Source organism: Balaenoptera ricei, chromosome 18 (assembly GCF_028023285.1).
Source record: "Balaenoptera ricei isolate mBalRic1 chromosome 18, mBalRic1.hap2, whole genome shotgun sequence".
NCBI lineage: Eukaryota > Metazoa > Chordata > Mammalia > Artiodactyla > Balaenopteridae > Balaenoptera > Balaenoptera ricei.
The window spans coordinates 20662836-20685869 of NC_082656.1; the positions used below are offsets into that span (position 1 = coordinate 20662836).

At 38.6% G+C, this 23034-nt stretch overlaps 1 protein-coding gene and 1 long non-coding RNA gene across 2 annotated transcripts in view; one reads left to right on the forward strand and one right to left on the reverse strand.

Moving 5' to 3' along the window:
- HTR2A (5-hydroxytryptamine receptor 2A) overlaps positions 1–15207 on the forward strand; it is a 58041-nt gene extending 42834 nt beyond the window's left edge. The window contains exon 3 of the mRNA XM_059902807.1: positions 14408–15207. Coding sequence (XP_059758790.1) covers positions 14408–15207 — 800 coding nt within the window. The remainder of the gene's footprint in view (positions 1–14407) is intronic.
- LOC132352590 (uncharacterized) overlaps positions 1–23034 on the reverse strand; it is a 426053-nt gene that overhangs the window by 380834 nt on the left and 22185 nt on the right. The gene's annotated exons all lie outside the window — the stretch shown is intronic.

The following is a 23034-nucleotide window of genomic DNA, read 5'->3' on the forward strand; positions in this document are numbered from 1 at the left end:
CCTAGGCTTGACTCCTAGCCCATTCCTTTACTAACTGAAAAACCTAGAGCCAATTATAGAATACTTTGGAACCTCAGTTTTCCTCCCCTGTAAAATGGGGATAATAATTCCTGGCTCATTTGTGCCCTGTGAGGATGAAATTTGCTAACATCTGTGAACACCCACACAGTGCCTATACTATCTATGGTGGACATCTGTAAATATAGGTTTCTCCCACTCTTTTTACTTACTATCTTTCTACCTTGGTTCATCAAATGTAAAAAGAAGATGCTTCGCTAGATGATCATTAAGCTCTATTTCAGCTCTTTAAAAACCAATAAACCATCCTCTTGATAACAACTGGATAAACTTCTTGGTTAAAGCTACTTTTTAACCCAATATTAGTACATCTTTCTGCAAGCTTAGGTCATATTTAGACTAGGGAAGATGCAGCATTCAGAAGCAGGCATTAGACCAGAGAAATGTCTCTCCAATGTTGCAAAAAAAATTTTTTTAACACTTTTATTGGAGTACAATTGCTTTACAATGGTGTGTTAGTTTCTGCTGTATAACAAAGTGAATCAGCTATACGTATACACACATCCCCATATTCCCTCCCTCTTGCGTCTCCCTCCCACCCTCCCTATCCCACCCCTCTAGGTGGTCACACAGCACCTAGCTGATCTCCCTGTGTTATGCGGCTGCATCCCACTAGCTATCTATTTTACATTTGGTAGTGTATATATGTCAATGCTACTCTCTCACTTCATCCCAGCTTACTGTTCCCCCTCCCCATGTCCTCATGTCCATTCTCTATGTCTGTGTCTTTATTCCTGTCCTGCCCCCAGGTTCATCAGAACCATTTTTTTTTTAGATTCCATATATATGTGTTAGCATATGGTATTTGATTTTCTCTTTCTGACTTACTTCACTCTGTATGACAGACTCTAGGTCCATCCACCTCACTACAAATAACTCAATTTCATTTCTTTTTATGGCTGAGTAATATTCCATTGTATATATGTGCCACATCTTCTTTATCCATTCATCTGTCGATGGACACTTAGGTTGCTTCCATGTCCTGGCTATTGTCAATAGAGCTGCAGTGAACATTGTGGTAAATGACTCTTTTTGAATTATGGTGTTCTCAGGGTATATGCCCAGCAGTGGGATTGCTGGGTCATATGGTAGTTCTATTTTTAGTTTTTTATGGAACCTCCATACTGTTCTCCATAGTGGCTGTATCAATTTACATTCCCACCAACAGTTGTTACAAAAATTTTATCTCCCCCAACATCAGTAAAATTTCAGGGTAGGAATAACCTTGTAGAAGTTAGAGTAAATGAAATCTCACAGAGTGGTACTTTTAGTAGCACTTGCTGAAAACACAGTCTAGGAGAATCAAAACCCAAAGCTCTTCATCTCAGACTCCCCTAAACTGGACAGGAAGTTCGGAGGTCTGGGCCAACCAGATGGATGGGGGATAAGAGTGGCAAGCTGTCAAGAAGCTTCTAGTGTCCTACCAGCTCAGAGAGAGAGGGGCTAAGACAGGAGGGCCATACAGAAGACCAGCTCAGGTTAAAAAAGGTAGTCACTAGTTAGGGACTTCCTGTGTCCCCCTCCTCCAGGGACACCTGTCAGAACAAGAGCTTATCCAGCTGTGTGGCAGCAGCACTGATCTGAGTCCAAGGGGAGTGTCTCTGCAGCCCACGCTGAGAAAGACACTGCTTGATCAAAGGACTTAGGAACAAAAATTAAAATGTGTTTGAGCCTTATGGTAGAAACAGTGTCAGTTTATCAGGACAGGGCCAGTGACCCCAAGAACAAGGCCAAGATGAGAAGCCTATAAGAGATGTGAATAAAGAAGAATCCACTCCCAAAACACTTTTTAAAGCTCCAAACCTATGCCAAGCTAATTGAAAAATGAAAAATCACTCTGGCCCAGAGATCTGTTTGGTTTGGCTTGCACAATGTGTTTTTTCTTAATTGAACCCAATTGTCCTGTTCAGTTTTCCAAGCACCACTCTCCTGTCATCTTCTACCCCAACCCGTAACCCAGCTATATGACTACATTAGTCCCGTAGGCATTCAGGTTCACAGCTACTGGTATGTAATTTCCAGACTGACTTACTTTTAAGTATTAGATATTTGAACATATGCTGACTGCAGGGATGACAGAGAAAGAGAACAATCCTAGGAAAAAGAGGAAAATAGGAAAAGGCCAGAAATTCCAGCCTTGCCATCTTTGGATGAGGCATCTCCCCACACCCAGCCCAATTAAAGCAGCTGCAAATCGGGCCAAACCTAGGTCCAGTGAAATGGGTACCTGGCACAGTCATAGCTGCCTGTCTCTTTCAACTAGCCTTTCTATATTTGGAGAAATTCCCGAGAGGCAGAACTCAAATTCCCAGCCTTCCTGGTAGCTTGGACATTGGCTCATGGTCTAGGTTCCTCCAAAGACCATGGCAAAACTGTGGTTCCTGGCAAAACTGTGATGTGGACAAGAGCAAAGTGAACAAATATGATGTCTTTGCCAGCATGGAGGTGGCTGGGCCATCAGGTTCCCAGTGGTTGCATAATTGATTCCCTAGTAAAGAAGTGACATTGACGAGGCAGGAGGCTCTGATGCTCAGTGGACAAAGAAAACAGCAGAAGTTTCCTCATCAGACCGGGTCGGCAGGAGTAAAATGCAATTTTACTCCTGGAATTTTAGCCTGGAGCCCAGCCCTCTCAAGAATTCTTTGAATTACTCAGTATCATTTTATTAAACTCACTTTCTGCTAAATCAGCCCAATCAGCTTCTATTGCTTGAAACCAAAATCCATGACTGATAAAGCAAGCAGTGGTAGATCCATCTTTGAGAACCTTTCATTGGGGCTGCCTTGGGAGAAAGCCATTCGTGCTGATTTCCACGAATCCCAACACCTGTGAAAGAAGCCCCAGATGTCATCAGGCCGCCCTTGTTCCCACAGAGGAAGTGCACAGGAGAAAACTCTTTTTTATCCTTGCTCTGTGAATCCTAACATGTACTTTCTAAAGTCATATCACCTTGCACACCCATTACTCAGTACTCCTGGCAGTTGACTTAATTGTCACCATCTGCAGAAGAGGTGGTTAAACTTTCACCACTTGCTACTTAATCAGTTGTGGAAAATGGCAGAGCTGAGGAGTCTATTCTCAGCCAGTCTGGGAGATGGTCTTGCTCTACATGACCCTTATAGTGACTAGTGAACTGGTTCCCTCTTCTCGGACCTCTGTGCAAGCAAGACACAGATTTTAAGCTAAGCTGCAAGGATGACAGCAAGCTGGTTTTCCTTTCTGTTAGAGCCAAACAAAGGATGTAGGAGTTCTCAGCTACAGCAGGGATTTTCAGACAGAATGAAGGACTCTGCCCACTAAGAAAGGCTGTCGAACATTCTTCTCTATTATTTCTGTCTGCTAGACAATTCTGTATTTACTACAAACAGTAGAGCAATTCTCATTTATAGTCCTCATGAGAATCCTTTCATGGGGATACTATTAAATCCCCCATTTTATGGGATAAAAAGCTCAGACAGATTAAGTGGCTAGCTTAAAGTCATAGGGGATCCAAACTTGAGTTTTCTGATTCGAAGCTGGTGGCTTTTTCTTCTACATGTCAGTGGCTTTCAATGTGGGTTCCAGGGATCTCCGGGATGCTTTCGGGAAGCCAAGGAAGTCAATACTATTTTAATAATAATAATAGTAATAATAATATCCAAAGTAAAGGAGATCACTATCTCAAAGAGGTATCTACACCCCCATGTTCATCGCAGCATTATTCACAAGAGCCAAGACATGGAAACACCTAAGTGTCCACTGAGGAATGGATAAAGAAAATATGGTGCATATATATTTGTGTCCTGCCTTTTGTGACAACATGGATGGACCTTGAAGGCACTATGCTAAGTGAATAAATCAGACAGAGAAGGACAAATACTGTATGATCTCACTTATATGTGGAACCTATACAAACAGAGTAAAATGCTGGTTACCAGGGGCTAAGGGTTGGGGGAAATGAGGGTGCAAACTTTCGGTTCTAAGATGAATAAGTTCTGGACTCTAAGGTATAGCGTGGTGACCATAGTTAACAACACTTATCAAGTGTAACACGTACACTTGAATGTTTCTATGAGCGTAGAGCTTTAATGTTCTCACTGTAACAACAACAAAATGGTAATTATGTGAGGTAAAGGATGTGTTAACTAACCTTATTGTGGTAAACGTTTCGCAAAATATATGTGTATCAAATCGTCACATTGTACACCTTAAACGTACACAATGGTATATGTCAAATATATCTCAGCAAAGCTGGGAAAATATAAAGTGTCATTTGCCCTCTTCTGTTTCATCCTTTTATGAGGGTGCAGGGGAATTTTCCAGAGGATACCTGACATGCAATATAACAGACTGAAGCAGAAGTATATGTGAGAATCCCGCTGTCTTCTATTAAGACAAACATTAAAGAGATTTTCAAAACTGCAAAACAGTGCCACTCTTCTCACTGTTTTGTTCTGGAAAACATAAATATTTTTCATAAAAAATATTATTTATGTGAATATATAATGGGTTTATTCGTTTTATTTTAAAATGGATTGATACATTATCTTCAGTGTTCACAGCTTTCATTTCTAATACAGCAAATATTTATAGATGTAACCCACAGAAACAAAAACGCTTTGGAGTCCCCAATAATTTTTCAATGTGTAAAAGAGTCTTGAGACCAAAATGTTTGAGAACTGCTCTCCTGCATTATAGCTGCCTTAAAAAAAATATCCAGGGTAGATACAGATTTACCTTGATTGCATTTTAACAATTTGATGCCAGTGCTAAACCTAGATTTTCTGCTTACACCTTGTATGCTCTTCCTCCTTGTCTTGATTTGGATTGATGAGTTCGTGAATGACAGCCAAAAGTCTTGAACTGTAGTGATTATATACTCAAGCAGCTTCCTCCTCTCAATTCCTAAAGTACCTAGTTCACTGTATGTTCGATTAATATTTGATCACTGGATGAATGACTAAAACAGATTGCTATCACAGACAGAGGACCTGCTTGATGCCTCTGCTTGATGAACATGTGCCCTTGCTCCTGAGTTCAGTTGCCTGCCAAACCCAGCTCAACTCAGCCCTGGCAAGGCCAAGCGCACTTCGGCCCCGGATGTACAGCGATTGTATACCTGTCTCCCTGCCTTTGGATCTGACCCCTGTCCAGAGTCTATTCACCCACAAGACCCAGCTTAGCCACCCTGACCCCTACACAACTCTTTCCTGGAGACACTAACCCACAATGATCATCACATTCTGACATCGTGTAGGAGTGTTTATCCACGTCACCTATTTTGCCTCCTGATCTCATTCTATCCTGCACTGCTGTCTTTCTAAATCACCTGCGTCTATTTCGTTTTCCCTGCAAGATCTTAGACTTCACGAAGGTTCTCAGAGGTCTTCTGTGGTGCCCACAGAATCAAGCATAGTGCCAAGTTAATTATAATCACTTTCAACTTAAAAGTTTACAAAATAATTGACACATCACCTCACTGTTTTCTCACCAAAGCCCTGTAGGTAAATTAGGGAAGGCCTCTTTTTATTATCTCCACCTTACAGAGGGAGGCTTTAAAATTAAGCAGCCTAAGGTCACTCAGCTAGTGATGGACAGAGTCAGGATGCCAACCTGTGTCTTGTGATGCCCTATTCCGTGCTTTCCCCACTGTATCATGCTCTAGTTTCCTAATACATACCTATTTAATTTACCTGAAAGACAGCTTTGAGAAAAACAACAGCTCTAGATCTATGAGTCAGAACAGTCAGGAATAAACCCAGGTCTCCTGATTCTCTCTCAGGTGCTGCATTTCACAGCCATCTTTTCCCTTGTGATTTTAGCTGTTAAGGTAGTCAGCACATGTGCTGGTTAATCCTATACATAGTTCTCTCAGAAGGTATACAAGTTAAGTGTCACATAAATATCCCTTTTCCCTCTTTCTGCCCTATATGGCTAATTGGTAACCTCATTTACTCATTTGTTTTTTGGGCAAAAATGTAGGAAAATATTCTGAAATAATCCAGTAAATGCAAGTTGTGTCTATAAAATTGATTATACATTTATAATTCCTTATCTTTTCTCTTCTTCTCATTCATTTGCTCACTAATCCCACAAGCATTTACTAAGCTCCAAGTATGAACAGAGCTGCATGATGCTGGAGGGACCTGCAATAAGTAAAAGAAATGATATCCCTGCCATTAATGGGATTATCATCTCATGGTTGAAATGACATTTCTAGAGAAAAATTCTAAGGCATTAGAAGTGTGAGTTAGCTCAGTGTAAATTATTTATGGAGGTGATGAAGGACTAGAGAGTAAGAAAAAAAGAGTTCTTATTACAGCGAGAAATAATTTGGGGAAAGCTTCGTACAAGGGATGTCTTGAAAGAAGGATGTCATGAGATATGTCTCAAAAGAAACGTAGAATATGGTCTGGGAACATGACCTCCATCTACAGCCTCCAAACCACCCCCAAATAATCAAACAGTCAAATTAAAAACAAATGTAGCCACAAGACAGGTTGCCTGGCTCCTCACACCCAACCAGCTGCCACCCCTAGGTCCTTCCTACAGAGAAATTCCGGAGCCCCCCATGGGCTGGTAGAGCATTTCAGGGGAGGGGGTAGCATCAGAACTGGTCCAGGGCAAAAAGAAAAAGTGAGTCCATCCTCCCAGATACTATGTACAGTGCATCTTCCTTCCCCCATGGTGCTCAAGTCTTTTAGGAACAACTCAACATGCCATGGACACCACATTCCTCTCTGACCTGCATCCCAAGCTATTCTCTATGTCTCTCTCCTATGATGGGCTTCTTTCTGATGCCCATGCCCTCAGGAGTTTCCCCTGCTGTGCATCTCTGTGCCTCTACAACTCAAGTTTGGATTAATAGTACCCACAAGACCTATAGTACCCACAAGACCTATAGTACCCACCAAGGTACTATAGGTACACAAAATGGGACCCTTCACTCTAGCAGCGGGACACTGCAGTATACCAAGCACGCCACTGGGGGAAGACACAGTGGGACCAGAAGGATCTTGGGAGCTACTCAGACCACACTATGTGATTAGCTGAAAAGTCAAGCTACGTGTAATGCCCTCCTGGATAGTTCAAGATATAACATAAAGAAGAGAGAGCACGCCACATGGCTATGTCAAAATCGAGAAGGTTGAATAATGACATTAAGACCACATCACAGAGACCTTGTAGGGTAGGGTGGGCTCTGTCGCTGGTAATGGCTCGAGCATTAGGGACACTGTATTTCGTCATAACGTAATGTGATAAATGTGGTGCTTTGAGAAGCCGTGGATGAAAGAGGCTGGGGGAATAATGGACTCCCCATAGGCCTGGATTATGAGGGCACCTGCTACAAGCTCACTTTTCAGACACTGTAACCATTTCTACACACACTTTCTAGACCAGAGTCTCTGAAATGAGATGTCACATGTGAGTTTCATTCTGCAAGCTTTCAGAAGGAACCACTCCAAAATCTACCCCCTTTTAAACAAATGGAAGCATGTAGTTCTTTAAAGATGAGGTTCCATCATGTGGGACAGAGACGAATTTTTTTTGGCAAATAAACCTTTGCTCATGAGCATGTTGCTAAATATGCAGTCTAGAAAAGAACACTTTTCTGTTGATGGATAGAATGATATCCACTTATTACAGACGACAAATTGAATGGAAGAATTTGAAAAGTAGCTTTATTGTGATTCCAACAACAAAACGAGGCTCTGATAATTTTTTCAAATTCCATTGTATCATTCAGATTCTATTTGGGTTTCAGGGGAAGAAGGTGGTGGGTGGACGCCAATCTGCCTGGGATGAGAGATGTGGATGGACTTTCAGGTGTCCCAGTGACAGCTGACAATCCATGTTTGACAAGTCAGAATTCAATCTCTTTACCTTTCAGTGCAAGATCGTCACATTAAAAGCCCAACTTCTGGGGGAGACAGGGAAGAATAAATCAGGAGTTTGGGATTAACATATACACACTACTATATATAAAATAGATAATCAACAAGGACCTACTGTATAGCACAGGGAACTCTACTTAATATTCTGTAATAACCTACATGGGAAAAGCATCTGAAAGGAATGGATATATGTATATGTATAACTAAAGCACTTCAGCTATACACCTGAAACTAACACAACATTGTAAATCAACTATACTCCAATATAAAATAAAAATTAAATTTAAAAAAAGCACAATTTCTGGGCTATGAAACACAATGGGAAAGGAGTGAGGGTCAGAAGAGCAAGAAATCGCCTTTCTAGGAAGCAAGGACTGGGAACCAAGGCCACCAGCTCGCGCAGTGAGTGCACGACTGCTTGTACCGCAAGGAGACTTTGAGCATTTCTTCCAAGTATCATGTATGGACTAGGGCAGAACACAAGCTTTAAAAGCTTTTTGGAGATTTAGTCATAACAGTCAAAGAACTGAAACAAGGACTTGGGGCTTAACGTAATAACCTCACTCAACACTTTTTTTTCCCCCAGACAACCCTTGCCCAGGAAGGGGAAGGGATAAAGGGCAGGTTTCTTTTCCTCTCCATCAATTCTCCATGTTCCTTTGCTGTTTGCTGCGGGAAGTTAGCCTGAGCCCCTTGGAAAATTAATAGATTTGTTTAATGAAGGCAAAGGGCAGAATTGTAAAACTTTACTTGATTTGGTTTTATTTTAAACACATTTTTACTACACTTTTAATCCTATACATCTTAGGTTCTTGACACTGGTTGTAGATTAGGATCAGCTGGGTGTTCTTTTGTTTTGGTAATAATGTCCCTGCGGGACCTGAACATTAGTATTGTTTAAGGTACTAATGTCAGAACTTCTGGGAATGGAGCCCAGGCAAAGTAATTTTCAAAAGCTCCCCAGGTAATTCTAATATGCAGCCAAAGTTGAGAATAACTGCTATATTGAAAAAAAAAAAAACTAGGTGTTGGTTATAAGGATTTCAGTTTTAAAATATCTGTCTGGCCTCAAAAATAATGTCTCACTGGAGGAAATTTCGCCTTCGAGATTAAAGAATGAAAAAGAAAGTATCAAGGTGTAGAGAATCCTTGTGGGGTGCGTGTGTTCTATAGTCAGGGTGTTGATATAATTCAGTAGTTATTAACAGCCTTGGGAGCAGAAGCTTTTCTGATAATCTGATGAAGGCTGTATCTTCTCCAAAACAATGTACATAAATGCAAATTTTGCAGATTTTAGGACTATCACTCTCTTCCTAAAACCGATGTTAAGGACCTCTGATATAGTCATAGACGTTTATAACTACCATAAAAGAAACAAATAAGCAGATAAAAATAATCAGCCATAAGAATTGAGAAACCTAAGACTGACTCTTGATTTTTCCCCCTAAATTGCTGTGTGATTCTAAATAAATTACTTAAGCTTGCTAAGCCTCAGTTTTTCTATAAAATGAAATGTTTATCTGCCTATAGGGCAATGTGGTTAGTATTTTTACAATTTTGTAAAAAAAAAAAAATCAATTCAGAGTAAATGAATACATGTAAAAGTACTTTGAAAAGTTACGATTTATTGTCAGAGATATTCAGAATTAATCTAAGAAGAAACATACAATCTCTTGGGTAACTGACATGTATGTCTCGCTTTCACTGCTATGTACACCTGCCCTGTGAGCAGACCATCAATTATAAGGAATTCAGCAACTCTTGAGCTAACTCAGAGCTAACTCTGTATTAGATGGACGGTGAGTCCCAGCCCCAGTTGGCCTATATATTCAATCTCTCTCTCCCTGTGGTATGATGACCAGCCTTTAGTATTCACTTTCTGTCTAACTGCTAGTAAATCCATTCTTATAACTTGAAAAAATTCAGCGTGTGTTAAAATGCAAAGGGAAAGTAGTAGTTTCAGGGGAAATTAAACCCATGAACCAAAATTTGGTCTTTTTCACGGGAGTCCTGAGGTATTAGTTTCTTTCCCCTCCACCTCCTACCTGACCTGAGGCCCTGGGGATTCCCACTGGTTCCCTATCAGAGGATCTCTCCCTAGTAAATCAATCTTCTTATTTCCCAAGGAAACACTGTCTCAGAAGTACCTTCAGTCCCAAAATATTAAAGTGTAAAAATCTAGGATTAAGAATAAAGCTTGCTTTTCACAGCCAGTGCTACAGGGATAGGGCGATTTATCCTGACTGTGGTAAGATGTTAACCAGAAGTGCAAATGTTATACGCAAAGACTCGGCAGGGCTACCCTAAAAGAAAGACACCAGCCAAAGCCTTCATGTTCCTGGGTGTCAATGTTTCCTATTATTTCATTGTCTTAGTTTGAATAAAAAGAAATAAAAATGAGCAAGGAGGATCCAATACTCATACTGAATTTTGATTGCTGTTTTCCAGTCCTCAGAAACATATGTTAAACAAAATGCAGAGTCACGTAGCTCAAGCTACTGTCTGTTTGTTCATAAAGGAAAACGCTTTATATGCAGAAATTTCAAGCGAGAGGAGATCTCAGGTCTCCAAAAGCAGCCATTATCAAACAAAGCAATCAGAAAATTAATGCGCTGGAGATGGCTGTGAGCACAATCTTGGCTATCAGGGAGCGTCTTCATCTCTCTTGGTAGGAGCTTGTTTTTGAATTGCTTATTGTACCCACAAAGTCTATCTAAATGTTCTTTGCCATAAATTCCTCCCCCTCTTTTATAGAGCATTGCTTTAACTGTCTAGGTATTCTTTCCCTAAACCCTTGCTTACCATCTACTATGAGTAAGACACTGAAAAGAACGGTATTTGAGAGCATTCAAGATATTTTTGTTACATATAAAGAGGAATGGGCCATTTAAAGACCTAATCAGTTTGATTCTGTCCCTCCAAACCAAGGTCTCCCTAGGAGATGACCTACCTGTGCCCTCTTGCCCCAGCTGCTTTAAAGTGGCTCTTCATCCCAGGGAGCTAATGGAGGAAGCTGTACTTCAGTGAAATGGTTCCATCATCCCTTTTCCTCCCTGACCACAGAAGTTGGGCCATTCTGGAGGGGTATGTGTGTGTGTGTGTGTGTGAAAGAGAGAGAGAGAGAAAGTATGTCTTCTCCTCAAACAAGGGCACGGCACGTATCTGAATTCCAAATGATTGAAATTTGGTGTTTTAGGTAATCCTATATTCTGGTTAATTGAGAATTGCCACTTATATAAATTACCAGGTCACAAACAAATAGGGTAAAAAGGCTCTCAGGGTGGTGACTTACTTTGTATTAATCAGGAAAATGCACACCCAAGAGTTGAATAACAAAATCATATACTTTTTTCTTGGACAGTTGATATTTTGTTTCTGTATATCATGACTAATCATAATGGCTATAATTCATCACATTAGAAAAGCAATCAACAGTTCTAGCTGTACAAAACTAAAATTGATTGAGACCCTTTGTCACCCTGGCAGAAGATAATAATTACATCATTATTTATTAACTATAGAGCCAATAGCCAAAAGTCTTTTTAACTTCTTTTGATTTAAGATCTATTACACATTATAGTCCAGCATACGCAAACAAAGCAAAATAGAACAAAATTAGAGAAAAATCAAGTTAGTGTATTTAATCTGAAAAATCCTGCAAAGAAAGCTACTCTCATGTTTACCTACCATTGGTAGAACATCTACTCTGCACTAAGCACTGTCATAGGTGCTCTGCATATTGATTCATTTTCTCCTCACCACATCCATGGAGGCATGTTGGTTGCATCCATTCTAATTAGTGAAAAACTACACTAACAAAGATCCTGTAGATTAGTACAGGCAACACCTTTCACAGATAATATGTTCAAACATTAGAAAAACAAAACACTCTTCTTGGAAACCGTGTCTTAACTTTTACAATCAAGAGTTTTTTGAAGGATAAGCAAAACTGACGCATATCCAGAATCTCAGAGGATGTCCCTCTTGGAGCCACATTTCTTCCATCTCTTCTTGGCCCACAGAGTGTTCCCAGAAACAGGCCAGGGACAGAGAGGAATGACGGAAATGAAGAGTCATCAACCACACTGAGTGTCCTTAAGAACGGCTCTGATGTCATTTGCCTCCACCTTCCAAGAATCCTGGGATGGCCCTGCACAGACAAGTGACAGATACTGACAACTCAGTCTGTGAAGATAGTGGCGAACGTCACTGAGGGAGATTCGTGTTAAGCATTACATTAACTCAAGCTAATGTACCCTCCTTGCAAGGATGGCCAGTGTGAGGTGACGTGAGGTTAGGACGGTCCGATGCATAGTTGGATGGAGATGAGCTCTGTTCTGAGTATGCAGAAGTTAGAGTATAGATCCTCAAAGGAAGTTTTTCCACGGATAGCAAGAGTCAAGCAAGCAGTAGCTCCCACCTCTGGAATGAACCTGTGTTCCTGGCTGGATTGTGACCACTTACTAGACTCTAAAGGGTGGTCAGAAGCAGGGACCAGGACACTCCCTATTATACAGTTTCTGAAGAAAACATGGGCAAGAGTTAGGAAGACACTTTTTGCTGACTCTCCCAGGGTGCCCCTGTGGTATCTACCCTTCACAAAGGAAGCAACCTTAAACTAAGTTATAAAGAGTATTTGATACATGTTTCCTCTCCTTTCTCCATCATCCTGATTCTTCCTTTATGACAAACACATGATTGCCTGGCCCGACCAGTCCCGGGCCAGTAGAGGAAGACATTCCCACTTCCCCCAAACTGTACAATGGTGGTTGTGTCCAGCTGGTCCTATCATCATGGGGGAGAAATTAGCATGATTAGAGGCCAACTGTTGCCTTCATTCTCTCTGCTCCCTCCTCTGCCTGAGCCTAAGACCTTTACAGGTTCCCCAAATTTGAGTGACAAAGCAACTGACCATGGACTCATGTTCCCCTATATTTGTCTCATTATGTACCCAAATTTGTATCTGTCAATAAGAAAAGTCTCTGGCTGCTTATTTGTTTGTAATCCACCCTTTGGAATGCTCTACGTATAAAAATATTATTAAAAATATATAATGACTTTTATGGGACATTGGAAATGTGAACACCAACTCTATATTTAATGATATTAAGGAAATATTAAATTTCTATTTAGGAGTAGGAATGGTATTGTGATAGTATTAGGATTTTTAAGAGTGCATAGCTTATATATATATATATATACTAAAATGTTTACATATTGAATGATATGATGTCTGGGATTTGTTTCAAAATAACATGGGAGCGTTGCAGCAGGTAGGGATATGGGTGAAACAAGATTGGCCTTGAGTTGATCATTGTTGAAGCTGGGCAATAGGTTCATTGTGCTGGATTTCGTTTTGTTTTGTTTTGTGTTGTTTGTATATGTTACAATTTTTCCATAGTAAAAAGTTTTTTAAAAAAGAATCAAAATTGGTTAAAGTTACTTTAAATTCACGTTAGAAAACATTTTTTCAAAAATACTTTAAGATATGTGCAATTTTATGATTTAATGTTAAATGGAATAAGAAGATATAAAACTGCACACAAAATATTGCATGCACATATATATATGCATGGAAATGGAAGAATAAAACTACACAAAAAATAAATTATGGTTGCCCCTGACTGGCAAGAATACATGTTATTATTCTTTACTTGTTGTTACTTTTTTGCATTTTCCAAATTTTCTAGAAAGAAAATATATTATGTTTTTGATTTTATGAAGTTATTTGTATAAACCATGCTCATGATACGTAAGGTGAAAAAAAGTGTTATAGAACTGTATATGAAATAGAATCTGAATTTGTTTTTAAATGTACGTGCATGGTGTGTGTGTGTGTACCTAAAATAAACATCATCAAATTGTTAATGATGATTATCTCTGGGTGGTGGCATCATTTGGTCATTTTTATTTTTTTCTTTGTCTCAGTATGTTTCTTCTTCAGTTAATAAGTATAATGTTCTAATCAGAAAAATATAGCATGAAAAAAATTAAACTTAGATTAATTGTATTTCTTTATAAGTAAAGGATTGTCTATTTAGGGCAATGTAAATATAAGGAACTATGTCATATATATTTATAAAACAGATAAGTAAGTCCAAGGGAATTTTAATTCTCTGAAAGCATATGGGTTTTTTTTTTAGATTTTTTTTTTTTTTTTTGACGTGGACCATTTTTAAAGTCTTCATTGAATTTGTTACAATACTGCTTCTGTTTTGTGTTTTGGTTTTTTGGCCACGAGGCATGTGGGATCTTAGCTCCTTGACCAGGGATCAAACCTGCACCCCTTGCATTGGAAGGCAAAGTCTTAACCACTGGACTGCCAGGGAAGTCCCTGTGTTCAGGTTTGAACAATGCTGACGTAAAATCCTGTGAACAGCCATTATGTGGCGATGCTCCTGCCTTCATATACTCAATTCCATAATAACCATGTTTCATTTTCTGTCCAACTCCAGGTATATCCATGCCAATACCAGTCTTTGGGCTCCAGGATGATTCGAAGGTCTTTAAGGAAGGAAGTTGCTTACTCGCCGATGATAACTTCGTCCTGATTGGCTCTTTCGTGTCCTTTTTCATTCCCTTAACCATCATGGTGATCACCTACTTTCTAACCATCAAGTCGCTCCAGAAAGAAGCTACTCTGTGTGTGAGTGATCTCGGAACACGGGCCAAATTAGCTTCTTTCAGCTTCCTGCCTCCGAGCTCCCTGTCTTCAGAAAAGCTCTTCCAGCGGTCCATCCACAGGGAGCCAGGCTCCTACGGCAGGAGGACTATGCAGTCCATCAGCAACGAGCAGAAAGCTTGCAAGGTGCTGGGCATCGTCTTCTTCCTGTTTGTGGTGATGTGGTGCCCCTTCTTCATCACCAACATAATGGCCGTCATCTGCAAAGAGTCCTGCAACGAGGATGTCATCGGAGCCCTGCTCAATGTGTTCGTTTGGATCGGTTACCTCTCCTCAGCAGTCAACCCGCTAGTGTACACACTGTTCAATAAGACCTATAGGTCGGCCTTTTCCAGGTATATTCAGTGTCAGTACAAGGAAAATAAAAAACCATTGCAGTTAATTTTAGTGAACACTATCCCAGCCTTGGCCTACAAGTCTAGTCAGCTCCAAATGGGACAAAGAAAGAATTCAAAGGAAGATGACAAGACGACAGATAACGACTGCACTATGGTTGCTCTAGGAAAACAACATTCAGAAGATGCTCCTACAGATAATATCAACACAGTGAATGAAAAGGTTAGCTGTGTGTGATGGACTGGTTGCCATGGCAACTGCAGAGGGCACACTGAGCAATTTTCCCCCTATCTGGGAGGAAAAAGAAAAAAGAAAAGAAAATAGGGAGACTGGAAAAAATTAGGCCAGTCTAATGGAACCAACAATAATATCTATATGCCTCATTTTATTATGTCAGTGAAAAGCAGGGTTCAATGCCACAAAACGTGCACTTCAAAAATATTCTGACAGCATTTCAGCTGTGAGCTTTATGATATTATTTTTAACATTGTAAATTATATGTCTTTAAAATAATTAGCTTTTATTGTGTAATTACAATGAGGCCATAAATAAATCTAAATTATCTTCCATTTGCAAGTGTAAAACTTGCTACTGTGTTGTTAATTGATGGCATGAGTTGGTTACCTGTCACTGTAAACAAAAATAGCTCTAAATAGTGAAACATTGGATGAATATAATGGCCTCTTACATAAAGAAAAAATTCCATGATACACGTTTTGGATGACAACGACAAAAAGACACTAAAGACGGTGTTATGAAATCTGTATTGCTAAGATACTTAAAAGAAATACTTGACAACTTTTTCAATCCTGCTTTTTCATAGATGCCATTTTGCGATATTCACAAAGTTGCTGGCATTTGCTGCACTTCAAATTAATTCTTCTCAGAAGTGAACAAGATTTTAAGTGTTATTTAATAACTATTGCTGCTTTCTCTTCTACTACTTGTGCTTTATTCTGAATTTCCAGTGTGGTCTTGTTTAGTGTTTGCTCTATTAGGTAAACTATCAAAAGGATAATCAAACATTACCAGATACATTTCTAGAAATTGCTTCTCCTAACAGCACCACAGAAGTGTTTGGTAACTTGCCCTTTAATGACTGCATCATGCCTGCGCTCCTCTGAGCAGTAAGTGGTATTGATGTAACTGTGTCAGGATTGAGGAATAAAGTCAGGTTTTTGGCTACTGACAGAAGTAGAGTCTTAGGACATCTCTGTAAAACGCAGGTCACCCACCTGTTGGCACCCATCAGATAAATTGATGCTTTCAGATCAATCTATATTATTTACTAAAACTGTTCAGCTTTGGATTCACAATCATTGATTGAGTGTACACCATCTGTGAAGAAATTTCCTAGGTACTAAGGATATAAAAATAATTAAAACAAGATCTTTGCCTTTAAAGAAAAGGACCTAATTTGAATGGCACTTATCAAAAATAGTAATTAACAGACATTTGGAGAATCAGTGCAATTTATTTCCTTCTCACCTGGCTCAGAAACAAGTTTATTTCAACTCCAAGGGTAGTTTTCTCAGTAAGTTTCCTGACTGGTTGCCAACGAATACCAACCAAACAAAGGAGGGGGAAAATACCACTTGAGGTCAAAATCTGCAATTAATTTAGGAATATGAGCTTCAACCTGGACCCCAACTATGACTACCGTAGTTCTGAGCAAAATTTTATTCCACTTTCCTGAAAACAAACTCATTTATTACTCACTGACGCTGGACATCCCACCCCCCAAAAAGCAGTAATATAATATTTCAAAGAAAAGTTTGTTAAGGAGACAGAGATTAACAGCAGTTAATTCACCTTGATATTATTACTCTAGGTTAAATTGCACATCCTTATTGGAATGGATGTTAGATATGTGATTACAATACTGAAGCATTTCTATTGAATGAGAAATCGTTTTTGCTGTACGCCATTAAAAAAAACTATATATTTGAAAACTAAAGAATGTGGGAGATTCTGTTGCGTAATTTGGAAATGCATTAGGTCTGTCCTAATTATGTCCTTTTAGGTACAATTGAAAGGGGTTTTTTTCAAAGCTAGAATTTATAATAAGCTGCTAGTATCTAGGCTGCATTTGAACTAAACTATTTTCATGATTATACCATACTAACTGATACAAATGTTAAAAAGTCTCTACTCTAATGTATTTTGCCTTAGTTTATAACTCTGTCCATCTCATTATATATTAGAGAAAAGACTACAGATTCTACACCCATATACTCAATCTTGATGAGAATGAACATAAATACTGCCTGATAAGTCTTTTGACTACATATATATTACAAATGTGTTATGTTTTTTCTCTCCATAATTATCTATTCAAGTGTATATAGACAAACATGTATCTGTATTCTTGTACAGACATGTTCCCATGCACTTTATTCAGTATTTATATATTTATATGGAGGAAAAGCAAGTCATTAATGAAAACACAGTATATACACGTGTGCATGTTTGTATCATGTCAGTTTAAATGTGAATTTCATGTTCTAATGTTTCTATGACCTTCCATTGCTGTCAAAGCAGATTAAAATGTAACAGAAATGTCAGCTCTTTAAATAAACTGGATGTTGACCTAATTTTGTGGGAAGACTTTTAACACAATTCTATGAGGGTGGTGAAAACAATGCTCCTTTTACATAGTTGATTGATCCTAAATAAAATGGTACCTTTTGGCCCTTTGTTTAGTCTGGGGACGTTCTGATTACTAAGACTTTTGTTTTTTCCTTTTTTTTTTTTCTTTTCTTCTTCGGCCACGCTACGCAGATTGCAGGATCTTAGTTCCCCAGTCAGGGATTGAACCCGCACCCTCGGCCGTGAAAGCACGGAGTCCGAATCACGGGACCCCCAGGGAAGTCCCACTAAGGCTTTTTAACACACCCTCACTCCAGTGAAACAGTCCTTGAATTATTTATGGATCTGTGATCAAAGGACTCACTCCTAGTCAATATTGTCAGAGCGACCAACCTTATTCTACTTTAAGTTGAATGGTAGATTCTTCTAAGTTTAAAGAATAGAATTAAGTGCCATAATTAGGGAAAACTTTCAGGTTCAAGCATACTTAATCTACTTGGACACAGCACCATCTCATGGTCATTTTCTAAAATGCTACCATAGCCAAATTGAACTAAGTTACTGTACTGCTTTTGCACAAGGTGCTTCTTCCATTTGTGAATCAATGAAACAAAGTGTTAAATTATTCTGTGCCATACGTAACAAATACAGCGAATATTTTTATGTCATGATTTTAATCAAGGCTATTCTAAAAGATTTCAAGAAAGAATGAATAATTTTAAATAAAGTATACTCAAAAATAAATGCAACTTTTTGAGTCTATAGCTGTGTCTGCTAAAGAAAGTTGCCCGAAACCTCCCATGTCATCAGGCTGGGAACTCCAGGTACCATCCAGGTGTTTTGAGAGTACAAAGCCTGTGCTTCTGGAGCTTGGTCATAGAGCTAGGACACACCTGGTTGAGTTAGATTTACATTAATGATCCCGTTTCTAGTTATCTGTAGCAGACAAATGTTCCATGTTTGATCACTATGTCTGGTTCCATCTGTGGGTACATGTGTACAGGTGTACCTGAAGACATTCACAGATACATTTATACACACACACACACACACACATACTTTTGCAGGAGCTAGTTTCAAGAATTAAAGTAAACCAAGGAGACGCTATATCATTGAATAAACAGGAAAGTTGCTCTGATTCATCATTTCACCTCTAAATGTAGGGAAAGGGAAATAGGGACAGTTCGTATCTTTTCCAGGTGTTTACAGCTCCATGTATTGAGTACCTATCATGTGCCAGGCATTAAGCTGGTTGCTTTGCTTACTTTACCTGATGGAATCCTCACAAGTCTACAAGGTAGGTATTATTATTCACTCTTTTTCATAGATGGAGAGACTGAGATTCAGAGCAGTTAGTAACATGCCTGAGGTCACACAGCTGGCAAGAAGAGTGGCAAGTGCAAGCCTGACTCTGAAGCATAAACTCTTTCCCCTGCTCAATTCGGTACAGGAGAGAAAGCACTGGGCTCAGCACCAAAAGATACAAGTTCCCATCTTAGCTTCCCTGCACACTGGTTCCATGAACTTGGACAAGTCATTGAATAACCCTGTGCCTCAATTTCACTGTCTCTAAAATGGAACTACTAGTACCTGTCCTGGCTAACTAACAATGTTGCTTAAGTGAGATCATGGCTATGGCTGTGCTTGATAACCTGTAAAACACTGTATAAATGTTGTAAATGTGTTGTTATTAAAAAGAAAAAAAAGCCTCTATACATTATTAGCCATCAGAGTAAATTCTAAACAAAACTGTGGGATAAGCAACATTATTATTCAACAGCTTCTATCCTTTCTCTGAATGCTTCTCATTTTTTACAACTATTTGCTTCTGCTTTGTTCTCGCCATAATGTAGAGTTCCCTTCATTGGTTCTCTGCTGCTTAACATCAAAACCTATTTACTTTATGTGCCATTCCCTCAGGTTTCTCCTCTTTGCTAGATCACTAATAAGTAATTCAAGCTGGTAATCCATTGTCTCTCACTGAGATCCCTTTAGCTGTCCACCATGAAGATAAACCAAAAGGCAGGAACCAAAGGCAAAAATTTTAGGCACCAGAGACACAAGTGAGAAAGAAATTGGGGGGCAAGAAACATCCTCCTGGTATTGCTCAAATGACCCGCAAAAACACAGGTGCCTTCAGACACTTCATAATTTATATAAAGTTTTGTAACTTAACATTGAATTTTAATCCACAATAATAACGATGATTTTGAAAGAAATATTTGTGACTTTAAAGATTTCATTCTAAACTGAGGACGATAATAATATTACTAAGCTTTCTTTCAATGGATATTTGCCCCAGTAAATATGCAGTAAGACAAAACTTCTTTGTTACTTTTTGATTATCTTTGCAGGCAGTTTGCAAAAACAAATAGCTTCCTGATTTTCCCTTAATAGTATTCATGTCCATCTTAGCTCTGTTCTTCCTTTCTGATGTTTAACACCAGTATGTACACCTGAGCTAACATATTATGGGAAGTTTTTACATCCAGTTGGAGCCTCAGGATTTGATGGGATCCCATTGGAGCAGAAGTGTGAGGCAGGAAACCTAGGTCTGCTGTTGCTGTCTGACACTGGACAAGTCAACACCTGTTTTCCCTCAAGAGTATTGTGAAGGACTTAGAGTCAATGATCGTTTCAGGGTCTAAGTCTATGCTTCTTTGAGTGCTAGGGAAGACAGCTTCATGTGCAAGGAATATTCTGGAACCCACAATTCTCACATTTTCTTAAATTCTTTAGATGAATTTCAAATAAATGACAGCTTTAATTTTATATGGGAATCTTATGAGAAAAATCAAGTTGTTAGTGATTTAAGGAGTTTCTAAGATATAAGACCAAGAGTCAGATATCAACAGGTGGGATTCCTGCTGTGGCATTTTTTCTCAAGGTCAGCCTTCCTTTTGTAGTTTCTAGCTGCTCCAAGATATCGGGTTACTCTTTTTAACAGCCTCTAGGCTTGCTGTAGAACAAATGTTCCCACTATCTGAGTCCTTGGGCAGTTAAACTTTAAAAGCCCAAATAGATTTAGAATGCACACTGCAGAGAAAATCTCTTTTTCAAAAGCTAAATTTTTGTTGAAAGTGAGCCAAGGTTATTTAAGTTTTTATTTATAATTAAGATTATGAGTTCTTACAGGGGTGTTTATTCTGGCTTCTAGAGAACAGTACAATTTGTACTTCCTATCCTACATTTATTTCAAATGTTGAAAGGTAATAATATGTTATTATTCAGATGATCTTGTCTTAGTTGGGCTGACCCCAAGTGCAGAGCTGAGACAAGAACTTGAGCGCAGATTATTTTATGTTGGAAGTGATCCCAGGAAGCAGACAGAAGTAAAGAAGATGTAAAATTCTAATTAAGGGTGTGGTATCAAGGGTACTGCAGACAGTTAGGACCCAATTCCACCAGCAGTAGGAGATGACTTGGAACTCTGCACCATGGGTACAACTAAAATCAAAGGTGAGCCAACAGCACCTGGTCAAGATCTTGCATGAATGTTTTATCCACTTGGTAATTAATCATGGTCTTAAAAATCATTATGCTTCCTTAATAGAAAGTGGTATTATTATGGTTAGTAACAACTTTTAAATAAACATATGTTCGTATCACACAATCACATCTAAACTTACTCACATTAAACACTTAAACACAATCACACCTAAACTTATTTCTCTGATCAGCATACATGTTTCATACAGAATCAAACTCAGAAGCATGCTGCAGATAATTCTTTTCAGCTCTGCTGAGATGGTTATGGTCAGCCAATATCATTCCTACCGGAGCTGTAGAAGACCTAAAAAAAGCACTGTATAGTCTGAATATGTAAACGATAAATTCTTTGTATAAGTTCTCTTTATTTAGCCCCATTTTTTGTATGAGTTCTATTTATTTATCCTAAGTGATCGATCTAAACTATTGAAATGGAATGAATAAAAAGAAACATAGTCAGTATATTTAAGAGCTAGAGGAGCTTAAACACCATTTAGTCCAGGCTCTTCATTAGTGGAAGTGGTGATGAAGAGCCAGGAAATTTAAAGAAATTATCCAAGGTCACCTGGCCTAGTAGCATCCAAGTCAGCTATGGGATTCAGACCTCCCTCATGGTACCCAATCTCTACTTTTCTCCTTTCATATGAAAAATGGGTCTAAGAAGGGCCCATTGGTTTATGGACCACATGGCTTATTTGGCCATATCACCAAATATATATTTAAATCAGGTTGAGAGACCAGGATTGCAAATTCACTTATTCTCTCAACAGGTTTATTAGCAAGGGTCTACTATGTGCATGTTATACCTAAGACATTATTAAGTGTGGGAAGTTTGGGGATGTGGGAAGTCTTTTTTTAAAGAATAGAAATAAGATGTTTCATGAGGAATTATCCTGTCTTCTTTCTAAAATTCATGTTGATTTTGCTGAACTCACTACATTTGTCAAAAATTAGCCTAATTAATATGTTGGTAACTTGACACACCTACCCAACAATGCCTCTTGAGAAACTGCATCTGATAGAGGTCCCCTGAGGCAATGCCACCACCTTTGGCAAAAGTGTTAAGAACATAGCATTTGGAAATTAGTTTTAAAGGGAAAAAAATTTTAAATTAGATAAAATGTTCAATATCACCATCTCCAGGCTCCACTACTAAAGTTCTGCATTCTAAGACCCAGGGTTCACAATGGGGTCTATAAAAAAGAATATCCAAAAGACAGGAATTAAGTCAACATAGAAAAGTAAACCAAGAAGAATTTTTTAAATAGAAGAAAAAAAGAAATTAAAAAACAATGATAAAAAAATCAAAACTAATTTGCTCAGCATGCACACATTTAATAATATGCCTCTCTGACCTCTAAAAATGGGATATATCTACAAGTATTTAATTTCTAAAAATGATGTGTTTTTTTTCTGAATTAGCAGGAAAATAGGAAGTAGTTATTCATGAGCAATTTTGAGTATGACAAATCTAGGAAAACTAAACATTTTTAAGACTGAAGAGAAAGAAGAGTGATTTGCATGAAAATGTCACGTTATAGTCAGCCTTTAAATATAATCACCAGAGAACTCGACTATGATTAATTCATCCCTGCACTTGTCTGCAGTAGAAAGTGGAAGCTATGACCACATTTGTTCCTCTACCCGTTCACCAGATGGATCAGACCAAGTCCAGTAACCCATTAGGACCACTCAAAAGGAGTAAGTCTTGTCAACCTTAGAATTCTAATCATAACCATGATGCAAATATCAAGTTATCTCAATTTATATTAAGCATAATGAATAAATATTGAAGCTATGGGTGCATTTATCTAATGTTCTTTAAGAAATTTGTTTTAATGACTTTGAAAGACAAATTATTTTCCCCTTGGAGAAGAATATTTTTAATTTAAATTTAGTAACAGCTTACGCTGCTCATGGCTTTGAGCAATCCTACTTGGTTCTAAGAATTCAGATGAAGTACAACTACCCACTTAAAGGTAAATG